General features: G+C 38.3%; 1 protein-coding gene across 2 annotated transcripts; it reads left to right on the top strand.

The window, feature by feature from the left end:
* Window positions 1–378: 378 nt before the first annotated feature.
* LOC147126860 (uncharacterized) lies at window positions 379–11,265 on the top strand. Of its 2 annotated transcripts, none has more exons than XM_086022149.1 (2): window positions 379–829; window positions 9,804–11,265. In XM_086022149.1, exons 1-2 carry the CDS (start codon window positions 706–708, stop codon window positions 10,991–10,993), a joined length of 1,314 nt encoding a protein of 437 aa, XP_085878275.1. In that variant the 5' UTR covers window positions 379–705; the 3' UTR covers window positions 10,994–11,265. The 2 variants fall into 2 exon arrangements, with proteins under 2 accessions (XP_085878275.1, XP_085878276.1); XM_086022150.1 differs by lacking the exon at window positions 379–829 and adding an exon at window positions 5,864–6,271.
* Window positions 11,266–12,829: the final 1,564 nt, after the last annotated feature.

Raw genomic sequence — 12,829 nt, 5'->3', positions numbered from 1 at the left:
TTTTTGTTTAAAATATGTTTAATATTTTGCTGCTGTTTACATTGAAGTGTGAAATATAATGTTAAATAATCTATTATGTAACAGAGACATGACCTCTGTGATCCCTTTTATATACAATGATGTCATGGTGAGTTAACCAAATTATTCCCAAACAAATCTATTCAAGTCAACTGGTGAAAATTCTATTTTTAACATCGCAATATATATCGCAACCCCCCAGAAAATTGCAATGTCATTTATCGTGCAGCCCTAGTTTAATACTTGTTTTGTTGCTGCAGTAAAATGTTATGTGAATGCAAGCCAGTTGTTTTGTACAGAGTTACTATGCAAAAAAAAAGATGTAATGTGTAGTACTGGGAGTCTGCAGTAGGAGCGCTGTGGTGTGCTATCACTATCTTGAGAACCAGCTATGTACGTTAGAGTGAGACACAAGTAAAATACATTAAGCTGTCAACCTGTCTGTGTCCGTTATTAACAATCGATCGCCATTCAGAGCTTACTAAAAAGCATCTTATATTAAAACTACGACCTATAGTTTATCAAGTCTTTATGTCTGGATGAACTCGTCTCAGCGCGCGTTGCTTCTCCACCTTATCTTATTTTAGCTTAGCTTAGCTTAGCTTAGCTCGCTATCAAAGAGAAGCACACGACTCATCGTCAAACAGCGCTCAAGAAGTGCGCATTTGTTGCGATTGTCGTGTGGAGATGTGTGCAATGACGACAACAAAGTACGAGGAAGAACTTTGTGGAATAAAAGAAGAGAACGAGCAACATCTTCACCTGCTGGGCAAAGTCTGCAAGCAGCCTCTTGTTGTGCTAGGCGGAGGAGGTTTGTACACTACTTACTCTGATTTGTTTTGTAAAGAACGACTTTCTTTAAAAATATGCACGTCACATGTGCTTGTATTTCAATGTCTTTACTAGTGTATGGTAATGATGGTCAGGTGAAGTTGTCTTTATTTTTATTCGTTGCCTTTTACATGCAGGTCTGCTGAACATTTGTTCATGCCAAATGAAATCAGTCCAGAAAATGTGTCCCAAAGGATAACCGTTAGTGGGGGGAATGGTAAATGGGCTGTGACTTGTATCGCGCTTCTCTACTCAATGCGCTTCACACTGTCTCCTCATTTACCTACTGATGACGTCGCATCGGGAGCAACTGGGGGTTCAATATCAAAACCCCGTATTATTTCCCCTTCAGTAGAAAATCTAACTGAATATTTAAAATTTTCCATTTTCTGGGTTGATTTTGTCTTATTTATGAAATTTGTACTGGCCCATCCAGTGAACCTGTCACTGAACCTGTCACAGTCTCGTGCACACGTGCGTGGTTTTACCTCATCCAAACACTTAAGATACATTTTAAACGGATTAAAAAACACTTTTATGAAACACACTTTCTAAACGCATTGTGAAACATTTTTGAACACTCCATGAACGTGCTGCCCAAGTGCCTGGGCGTTAGTTGTGGCGTGGGCAGGAGTGGGACTCCTTCTTTTCAGCCTTGACGTTTCATGGCTCAGACCGGCCCTCTTGAGTTCAATCCGTTTTCATGTATGAATTTGACCCTTATTACTGTTCGAGGCTTCGAGCTCAATAACATTCCCTCCAACATAGGTTTTTATTAGGGATGCTCCGATCGATCGGGCACCGATAATTATCGGTCGATTTTCGTGAAAAATTACGTGATCGGCACATTCGATCAAAGCCTTTTATTGCCGATTAAAAAATCCGATCACCCGCAGCTCACGCGGTGTGCTGTGTGTCGTTTGCGTCTTGTAATATATGCCATGAATACCTCATGGGGGGAGCATGGCCACACATTTCAACACAACCAACTTAATCCGACATTTGAAGAACAAGCAATTGGAAGACTATCGTGAGTTTACGAGGCTGACTTGCATTGAAGTAGCAGCAACAATGAAAATGCAGCTAACGCAGCCCATGCTGACCAACTCAAACCCATATCAGCGCGACAGGCAAAAGGCAACGCAAATAACCAGGATAATAATGAAATTGATCGGACTTGACGACCAACCACTCTCGCTGGTGGAAGACACCGGATTCCGCCGTCTGCTCCCCCACTTCAAGCCTCGCTAGCTACGTGCTACCGTTACGCAAATACTTCACAGACGTAGCTACACCAGAGAGTGTATTGTCGCATCGAAAGTTTCCTAAAAGAAGGCCTATTATCCTGTTTAAGTTTTAAAAGTGTTAAATGGAGCTCGGATGTCAGTCCTGTGTCGATGTTGAGTCTAACAAGGGAGTTAGGTAAAGTTAGCACCAGATTGGCACATTTGGAGTTGGCCATTTTCGTTATTACTGCTCAATAACTTTATGGGTGTACATAATTATGCCTCCAAAATCACATCATATATTGATGGGGACTGCCTGCCTCTACTACAACTCTTATTTTGTGAAAATACAATTTCATGTAATTTTCAGATTTTTTTTATTTTCGTTGTTATTACTGCTCAATAACTTTATGGGTGTACATAATTATGTCTCCAAAATTACATCATATATTGATGGGGACTACCTGCTTCTACTACAACTCTTATTTTGTGAAAATACAATTTTCATGTAATTTTCAGATTTTTTTTATTTTCGTTGTTATTACTGCTCAATAACTTTATGGGTGTACATAATTATGTCTCCAAAATTACATCATATATTGATGGGGACTACCTGCTTCTACTACAACTCTTATTTTGTGAAAATACAATTTTCATGTCATTTTCAGATTTTTTTTATTTTCGTTGTTATTACTGCTCAATAACTTTATGGGTGTACATAATTATGTCTCCAAAATTACATCATATATTGATGGGGACTACCAGCTTCTACTACAACTCTTATTTTGTTAAAATACAATTTCATGTAATTTTCAGATTTTTCTTTTAAATTTTGGAGCGTTATTACTGCTCAAGTATGTAATTATGTACACCCATGAAGTTATTGAGCAGTAATAACACCCAAAATTTTGGGGAAAAAATCTGAAATTTACATGAAATTGTAATTTCATAATATGAGAGTTGTAGTAGAATCATGTAGTCCCCATCAATATGTGATGTGATTTTGGAGGCCTAATTATGTACTACCATGAAATTATTGAGCAGTAATAACAATGAAAAATTCTGAAAAATAGTGAAAATTACATGAAATTGTATTTTCACAAAATAAGAGTTGTAGTATAAGTAGGTAGTGCCAATCAATATATGATGTGGTTTTGGAGGCCTAATTATGTACTAGCATGAAATTATTGAGCAGTAATAAGAACTAAAAACACGTTTTAAATGTTAAAATTATGTGAAATTGTATTTTCATAATATAAGAGTTGTAGTGTAAGCAGGTAGTCCCCATCAATATGTGATTTAATTTTGGAGGTCTAATTCTATACTATCATGAAGTTATTAAACACTATTTAACAACAAATCTTTCTGAAAAATGCAGAAAATTGTATTTTCATAATATAAGAGTTGTAGTATAAGCAGGAAGTCCCCATCGATGTGTGACGTGACTTTTGAGACCCTATGATTAACACTCATGAAGTTATTGAGTATTGATACAAACTCCCCCTTTAAAATCTGTTTTTTGGGGTGGGGTAGGGGGTTCACAAAATGAGGGTTGTACTGTAACCAGCTGCAGATCTTCTGTGTGTGTAATTAAAGAAGAAACACGACAATGAATAATGACTTTTTTTATTTGAAATAGTTTGTTTTCTTGTCGGCGATTGCTATTTGTTGACGGTCCCTGGGCACTGCCTCCGCGTCAGCCCTTTATAAGAAACAACGACATATTCTTCGCTTCGATGACAATCAGTTGTGCTAAAAATCAACTCATATCAGCTTGTAGCTCGTTGGCTACATCACTGTGGTTAGAGAGAAGCATTGTTTGTGTTTTAAGAATGCTTCGTTATTACATTATTGGACCGACAACTCCGAATGGACCAATGTTTTGCTAACTTTACCGGACTTAACAAGGGAGTTTTCCGCTCGCGTACTGCTTTTCATGACAATGTTTGAACTAGGGCTGGGCCGATAATTCGATATTGATATGTATCGCGATTGACACGTGATCGATACCAATAGAAAATGACTTCGATAAAACGTTCGATAGAATAAAAGAAAAACAAACCCGATCGTAGCATGGTGCGTGATGCATGCAGCACGCTTCCGCCTCCAAACATGAAGAAGAAGCGTTTAAACCAAAGAAGAAGCAGCTTTTAAACCAACGACTAAGGAACAGTACAGTATTTTGTATTTTGTATAGATGGATTGATAGACAGTCAAATTGTCTTTTATAATTCGATTTTAATTACCTACTTAAAAAAATATTAGATTTTAACCGTTTAAATTATTTATGCATTTTAATAGCTTTAAGGAGTCATCTTATGTTTCTTTATGTGGGTTACAATAACGTGTGAAATTAATATAGAGGTAATTGTCATGGCTTGTTAGTGCTGGCTTGTATTTATGATGTTTTGTCTCCCTCGGCAGCTTGACCAAGCTGTAAAATGGCTGTAAACACGTCAAGATAACATGTTGCTTAGCAGACTACTTGAACTATGAACTGGAGGTGGCGTGATTAAATCTGCCAATAAGAAGACAAGTTATATTGGGGACAGACTCAATTACGCTAAAGCGCCTGCAAATCATCATAAATACAAGTCAGCACTAACAAGCCATGACCGTAATAATCATGTTCTACTGCAACTATGTGTTAATAATTTTACACATGAGTCGCGCCTGAGTAAAACTCGCACCCCTGGCCAAACTATGGGGGGAAAAAAAAAGAATGCGACTTACAGTCCGGATAATACGGTATAGCTTTTTGTCAAAATTACGGCAATAAAATGGCTGGGGTTTTTTTTGCAGATAATATTGCATAATAGCAGCCACAATAAAAAAAAATGGAAAAATATAGATATTCCATGTGATCGGTATCGGCCGATTTCACTCATGCATGATCGGTATCAGTATCGGTGTTATAAAACCTGATCGGAACATCCCTAGTTTTTATATTGTATTCATATTGTATTTGGTTAAAAATCTAAATTACAACAGAACGTGCTTACAAGATCACAATCAGTGTTTATTTGAACAAGTCTGAGGACATTAATAGTCAAAATGGGCAAAAGGACAAAAAGGGACCAATAGGCAAGTGTACATAGCCTGGCACGAGAAACTTGACACTTATCGAGGCAGACTGATCAAATGCTATTAAGTCGGTAACATTTACCCAGCTACATATCAATGTGCAGGACGCTTGATAAAAAACATATTTTCATGTAATTGCCTGGGGATATAAGCAATACCATAGAATGAGGGATTTCTCTGTTGAACATCTGATTTAATAGTAAACAATACATTTAGAACGTTATGTAAAGAATTGTGCAGGCTAAAATGAAGGCCCATGTGCGTGACATCTCTCATCTACAAATGACACTATTGATTTTAGACCTCATTAAATGCAACCAGTGGGGAACGATGCCGTTAAGCAGGAGGCTTCTTTTTCCTCAGGCAAGGCAGACTTATTCAATGAGTTAATCTTTTGACTTGCCTGTCCTTATGAAGAAAAACCCACCGCTCTGGCTCTGCCTCAGACCTATGCGCACTGGAGGAGACGTCGTGCCTGTGTAACTGTGTGTGCGATTGTTATTAGTAAGGATGTAGAAATGTATCGAAAATCGATATAAATGATTAAAATATGCATCGATGTAAAAAAAATACAAATCCATTCGCAATGCCATGTTAACAATAGCTGCCTCCCATGTCCTCCTGCTGCAACGCACATGCGCAGTAATGGTAATCCGGGTCATCCGTGATGTAAACAGAAGCATTGTGGGTAATGTTGTCATGGCTACCCGAGTTAAAGTTAACAACAGAATCCCAAAGTCCGGGAGTATTTGACAAAATTAGTTAAAATGATGTAAATCTCCCTTTCATAGCAACACGGCGGTGATAAACGGGCATCTAAAAAGGAAGCACGTTATGGCTGATGCCCGATTTCATTTATGGCACAGGGACAGTCGTTTCTGGAAGCTAGCTAGTTAGCACACACAGGCTACCGTGTGAGTCTGAGTGAACGCGCATGTCCTGTTTGAGCCAGTGTGGACTGACATCACGGGGAGCACTGTGGTCAGCTCAAAGCAATGGCGAGCTCTCGCAAAGTACAGTATTTGTCGCTCAGTTTTCATTTTAATCAAAGGAGACTCAACGCACACAATAGCCAGACATAGTAGTGTCATACTGCCATCTTGTGGAGAGAGGTAAACCATCTCTAACATGTTTTATTGTAATTTTCATCATGATAACAATACTTTTGTCTGTGCCAGGAGTCATTTCCAATGCATACTTGTGATCATATAACACTTGTCTGATCAACTATTTTCATGTTATTTTTGTAGCGTCTACATTCTCTGAGCAAATCAACTTACCGGTTCAGCAAACCCCATAACATTTCTTTCTCTTGAAATTATTGTAATAGTCAACTGTAAATATACAGGGGTAGTGCAAAAGTAGGACGTTTTCGCTGATTGATAACATAGGCCACAATTAAAACTGATGTAAATAAATACAAATACTTTTTTTTATTACAAATACCACAAATAATGTGTTATACATATGTGCAATTGACTACTCATGATTTTGTCAAGTACTTTCATTGTATGTTGTGATTAGACATTTCTCGCAGCTCTGTTCCGGTGGTCGGACGGTCCTGCTGAGGGCATGTACTCATCGTACATGGCTGTCACCAGTGCATGTCCTCCATCTCAGACTCTGTGCCCACTCCTGAAAATACAATTACTTGGAAAAAAAAATAGTTACTATCAGTATATTATTTGAGATGATGGCAACATGTAACATATAATCATGTAATTGGATTATTAAAATAACTCAATGATAACATTTATAAATGTAGCTCTGAATAAGAAACATAAAAAAACAATTAAGTATTGTTGACTGCAAATACGCAGAGAAAAGCAACTAAATTAGTGTTTTGTTGCTTTATAGTAGAAAATAAAACAAATATTTCAAAAACCAAAGATGTTGAAATACAGTAATATTTAAAAAATAAAACACAGGCCCTATACAGGTGTGGAGGGCTAATTCTTTTTCGCAAATCCGTTAAAACCTTCAATACAGAAAAACTGACAGTTAATGAAAACAGTTTGGTACACTTCAGTATTGTAAACTGGTTCGTTTTCATTGACTGTCAGACAGTAGCCTCTATTAATTTTGTATCAGCAGTTATTTGCTTAATTTTTTCTCTTGGATGATGGTGGCTGTGAGTGGACGACTGTGTGTGTATGTTACTAGATATGATTTGTTACGTCTTTTCTGAATGGCTTTCGAACGATGGTTGTCAAAGTGCTTCTAAATACAGCTGAGTTTATTTATCCCCGACCATGTACAATGTTTCCAAGTCTCCAAAAGTATTTATGTATTCGGTCGTAATTATGTCTTCGTCTCATCTGTGCTCGGCTTCTTACGTGTGTGGGTGCATGATGCAATACCCCAGCCAGAGGCAGGCAACCGCCTGTTTGTGGTTTATTCTTGTTCAACCGTCATCTGAAACTAACTTAGACAATTGTGTGTAATGACACTTATATACAAGCTGAATTGTGGATGATTGTAGGTTGTTGACTAAACATACTAATCGCTATAGCTAATGCTGATCGCGATCGCTAATCGTTAGCATAGGCTCATCTTGTTCATGTCTATGAAAATACATGTGTATGTAATGCATAGATTGACAGTATTTTCTGTTTCTTGTGCAGTTTCACAATATAAACAGGCAACTTCGCTGCACACCTGGAGTCAGTGGAGTTTGTTTGTGAATGTTTAGCTGTTTGGATAAGCTGGCTTCCTTGACTAGCAAGGCCTGTTAGTTGAACAAAACATTAGACTTTAACCGTTTGAATTAGTCATGCTTTTTAATAGCTTTTAGGATGTATCTTATGTTTCTTTATGTTGGTTACAATAACATGTGAAATGATATAGAAGTAATTGTCATGGCTTGTTAGTGCTGACTTGTATTTATGATGTTTTGTCTTCCTCTGCTTTAGTGCTAAAGCGCCTGCAGGGGGAGGCAAAACATCATAAATACAAGTCAGCACTAACAAGCCATGGCAGTAATAATATTTTAATAATTTCACACATAAGTTGCTACAAAGTATAAGTCGCACCCCCGGCCAAACTATGAAAAAAAAAACGTGCCTTATAGTCCGGAAAATACGGTAGTGCTGTGTGATCATATTGATACATAGTATTATTTAAAAATGGCAACCGTGCTGTATCACCCCATAGTTTTTATTATGTTATTAATGTGTGGGGTAGAGGTGGGCGATATATATCCTTATCGATATCATCGTCAATTTTGCCTACACGATGTGTAATTTTACATTATCGAGTATTAATACTGCCTCGAAGCGAGTCAGCCGACGGCCGCAAAGTTGGAGGAAATGCTGAAAAATCATTGTGCATTGAGGGTAGAGGAGGAAGTGATAATCATTCGCTGCACTTTTCGGTAAATTGCAGTTTTGTTATTCAACTTTATTCTGAATACGTTGGCCAATGTATGAGAATGGGTGTTGTGTGATTACGTCTTTTTTTCTCTCGCTGGGTGACACTTCGTCACCCGTCACATATCAAATACATTTTTTTCTCATTCTGACTGCTGTAGTTAACACCCTTTTCTCATTCTGATTGCTGTAGTAGTTGGCAGTGGTACACCAGTACCTACTGCAGCTCAAAATGTAACATCATTATGGAAAAACACCACAGACATTTAAATGACATAAATATTCCTAAAAATCAATGTTAGTCTGTACATAATTTTTTGTTTTTTATTGTTAAATATTGTCGTAGAATATCATTGTTTTGCAGAAGCTGTATTTAGCAATTTAAAAGAGATGTTGTTCACAAACGCTGTCTATCCACAACTGTTCTGTGAAGCAAGTGCAGATTTAAAATATTTTTTGTAGAATTTTGCCAAATTATCGTTTTTTAAAAAAAAAATATATATTTTTTTTTTCCCATATTGCCCACCCCAAGTGTGGCGTCGGTATTAGTGTAACGACTCCACTGTCCCAGCCCCACCTACTTGGGTTTCGAAGCCGCGCCTTCACCGGCTTGGGAGAACGGGCCGTTTCATCGGCTTTCAAGAAATTTTAATTATGTACACTCACGCAGCGCTAGCTGGTGTCCTTTCAATTGGGTTAGCTTTGTTGCTACGAACGTAACAGCTGAGTGTTAGTGCATGACTAATGGATTCCCACTTAATGCAACCGTTACACTGATGTAAAATTTTGGTCATTCTTGGTTTGGGTGGTTATGCCTGGAGACTGGAGAGGGATGGAGGGTTGACATGACAACGTCGCATGCACGTTGTCACAAGTGCAATCAAACATTAAAATGTCAGGGGGAAACATGAGCAAACTCATACATATAAAAATGTGCAAAAAAAGTCCTTTTTTTCAGCCCAAGTGCATGTTTCAGCATGAGTTCTAACATTTTTGTTTGGTTTTTCTAAGCAAAACAAAAGTACCAATAAGAATACGGTTGAGGCACCGTATCACTAAAATCTTATCGATACACATCCCTCACACCACTCAAAAAGACGCAATGTGCAAGTCTTTCCACAAATAATGGATAGGCTCCCCCCAAAAATGCATCAGTAAGTGAATTTGAAAATGCCAAACAGTACGTATTAATCTTAACTCATCTGGCTCTCCTAATAACCTTCATTATAAATATCAACTATAATGCAATGTGCGCTTGTCTTTTTGTGTCTTGCAGACATCAGTGAATATGTTCCTCCTCACATTAAAGGGGAAGAAGAGGAAAAAGAGGTCTCCCACTTCAAAGAGGAAGAGGAACAGCAGTCTCCTTCCGTAATTAAAGAGGAGGTACTACAGCTCCCTTGCATGAAAGAGGAGGGAGAAGAGCCCCCATACATCAAAGAGCAAGAGGAGGTTTTCTGCACGTTTCCATCAGCTGGTGTGGTTCTGAAGAGTAATGATGAAAGTCAAAGTGAGGGGACCAGAGGGGCGGAGCTTCCAAGCAGCAGCTCATGTCAACAAATGTCAACAGAGAGTAATGGAGACCAATGTGAAGGATCACAAGCAGATGGCCTCCTACCTCCATTATCAGATAGTGATGATGTGTCGTCACATGCTGCTGCTGCTTCTGATGATGATGATGATGAAGAAGCGGAAGATGATATGACATGTAACACTGACAACAAATGCTGGAAAAAACACAACCGTTTAAAACACATGGGCACACACACTGGTGAGAAACCTTTTTCCTGTTCAGTTTGTGGGAAAAGATTCACTGATAGGTCACATTTAAAATTACACACAAGGATCCACACTGGTGAGAAACCTTTTGCCTGCTCAGTTTGTGGCCAAGGATTCTCTCAGAAGGGAAGCTTAATAAGTCACACCAGAACCCACACCGGTGAGAAACCCTTTGCCTGCGTATTTTGTGGCCAAAGATTCTCTCAGAAGGGAAACTTAAAAAAACACACAAGAACCCACACTGGTGAGAAACCTTTTTCCTGTTCAGCTTGTGGTCAAAGATTTGCTGATAAGTCACAATTGAAAAAACACACAAGAACCCACACTGGTGAGAAACCTTTTGCCTGCTCAGTCTGTGGTCAAAGATTCTCTCAGAAGGGAAGCTTAAAAATACACACACGAATCCATACTGGTGAGAAACCTTTTGCCTGCTCAGTTTGTGGTAAAAGATTCGCTGTTAAGTCACAATTGAAATTACACAGAAGAACCCACACTGGTGAGAAACCTTTTGCCTGCGTATTGTGTGGTCAAAGTTTCTCTCAGAAGGGAACTTTAAGATGTCACACCAGAACCCACACCGGTGAGAAACCCTTTGCCTGCGTATTGTGTGACCAAAGATTTTCTCAGAGGGGTTCGGTCATGAGACACAAGTGTGCTGGTGACAACCGCAATGATGAAAAAGTTTAAAATGAAAATGTTTAACAGCTGAAGTATTTAGCATGATAATTATTTACAAAATCTGCGTTGTTTTATACTATTTGTATCTACTAAATCCTCCTGTGGACAAGCGTTGAGAATTAGCACTGGTGCTCCATTTTTAAGCAATGTATCACTTTATACAATGTTTTAGTGATGTCCATATGAAGTAAATTCATAATTGATTATGTAGACTGTTAGGAAACTTTTACTTTTGAAAGTGTACACGTGATTCTGAATGAAATACAAATTATCCAACAGTTTGTCTTCTTTGTCACTGTTTGGATATGTTGACTTTAGAGGTTTCTTGAAGCTTTGGAGGTGTAACCCAAGTTCCATTTTATTTGCTTGTTAGTTTCGGTTTTTTGTTTTTATATAATGTATATGTATATGTATATATATATGTACATGTATATGTATATATATATATGTATATATATAATGTATATATATATAATGTGTATATATATATATATATATAATGTATATATATATAATGTATATATTGTATTGTATTGACACCGATGCCGATCATGCATGAGTGAGATCGGCCGATACTGATTCCAATCACATGGAATATCTATATTTTTCCATTTATTTATGGTGACTGCTATTATGCAATATTATCTGAAAAAAAGCAGGCATATTATTGCCGGGATTTTGACAAAAATGTAAATATATTTTCAAAAGCATGAAAAAATACAAAACCGTTGCTGGCACAATACAATTACTCAGTCACAAAGATAACTGAAAAACTTCAATTTACCAGTAACACAGTTTTTAACAGATTAAAAAAATCAGCAGTCTCAAAAGACTTAATTACGCAAAAAATCTAATAAATAACATGCCACCTAAACATTGGATGGTTCAGAATATAATCAAAGTAGAAAAAATAGTCACATGCAGGCTTCACTCGAATAAACTATTCAATGAGTTCTTAAATTGAAGCGATTCAGCAACTTGGTTTCTTGCCTTGTGCATAGACAAACTATCTTGTGCATTTGTTCACGTGAAAAAAGTCACTGTTAATCTTTTGTGAATTATAAAATAACATAGTGGGTCTGTTGCCCACAAGTGACGTAAAATGCGTCTCCCTGTGGCAATATATGCCACTTACATACTGCGCTGTGACTGTAACACATCATTCATAACAAGTTACAGCGTGTGTGCCTACACCCCAAACTCAGTCGTCCATTTATTATCGGTCCGAGCTCCATTTAACACTTGTAAAACTTAAACAGGATAATAGGCCTTTTTTAGGAAGCTTTCGATGCGACAATACACTCTGGTGGAGCTCGATCAGGCAGAGCTACGCCTTGCGTCCCGCTAGCACGTAGCGAGGCTCGAAGTGGGCGAACAGATGGCGCAATCCGGCGTCTTCCACCACCGAGAATGGTTGGTCATCAAATTCGACAATTTTCATTATTGTCCTGGTTATTTGCGTTGCCTTTTGCCTGTCGCGGTGATATGGGTTTGAGTTGGTTAGCATGGGCTGCGTTAGCTGCCGTTTCATTGTTGCTGCTGCGTCCGCCAATCCAGCGAGCCTCCTAAACTCACCAGTCTTCCAATTGCTTGTTCTTCAAATGTCGGATGAAGTTGGCTGTGTTGAAAGTTTTGGCCATGCTCCCCCCGCGAGGTACACTTTTCATGGCACACAGCAGACATGCTGTTAGTGCCGCGCGCCTCCACAGCGTGCAGAGGGGGAGGGGCGGGGGCGCAACACGGCTGTAGGCTGCGAAGCATGAGCTGCGGGTGATCGGATTTTTTGATCGGCAATAAAAGGCTTTGTTCGAATAGTCCGATCACGTAATTTTTCATGAAAATCGG

The sequence above is a fragment of the Filicampus tigris genome, chromosome 22 (assembly GCF_054856515.1).
Source record: "Filicampus tigris isolate MCC_2025a chromosome 22, RoL_Ftig_1.0, whole genome shotgun sequence".
Taxonomy (NCBI): Eukaryota; Metazoa; Chordata; class Actinopteri; order Syngnathiformes; family Syngnathidae; genus Filicampus; species Filicampus tigris.
Note: the sequence above shows the minus strand (reverse complement) of the source record. Positions and strands in the feature narration are given on the sequence as shown.

What these genes read in the sequence shown, in the direction of transcription:
- LOC147126860 (XM_086022149.1), top strand. Translation starts at nt 706, where the DNA reads ATGTGTGCAATGACGACAACAAAGTACGAGGAAGAACTTTGTGGAATA. An exon ending in TGTTGTGCTAGGCGGAGGAG is followed by an intron (nt 830 to 9,803) that starts GTTTGTACACTA and finishes TGTGTCTTGCAG; the next exon opens with ACATCAGTGAATATGTTCCT.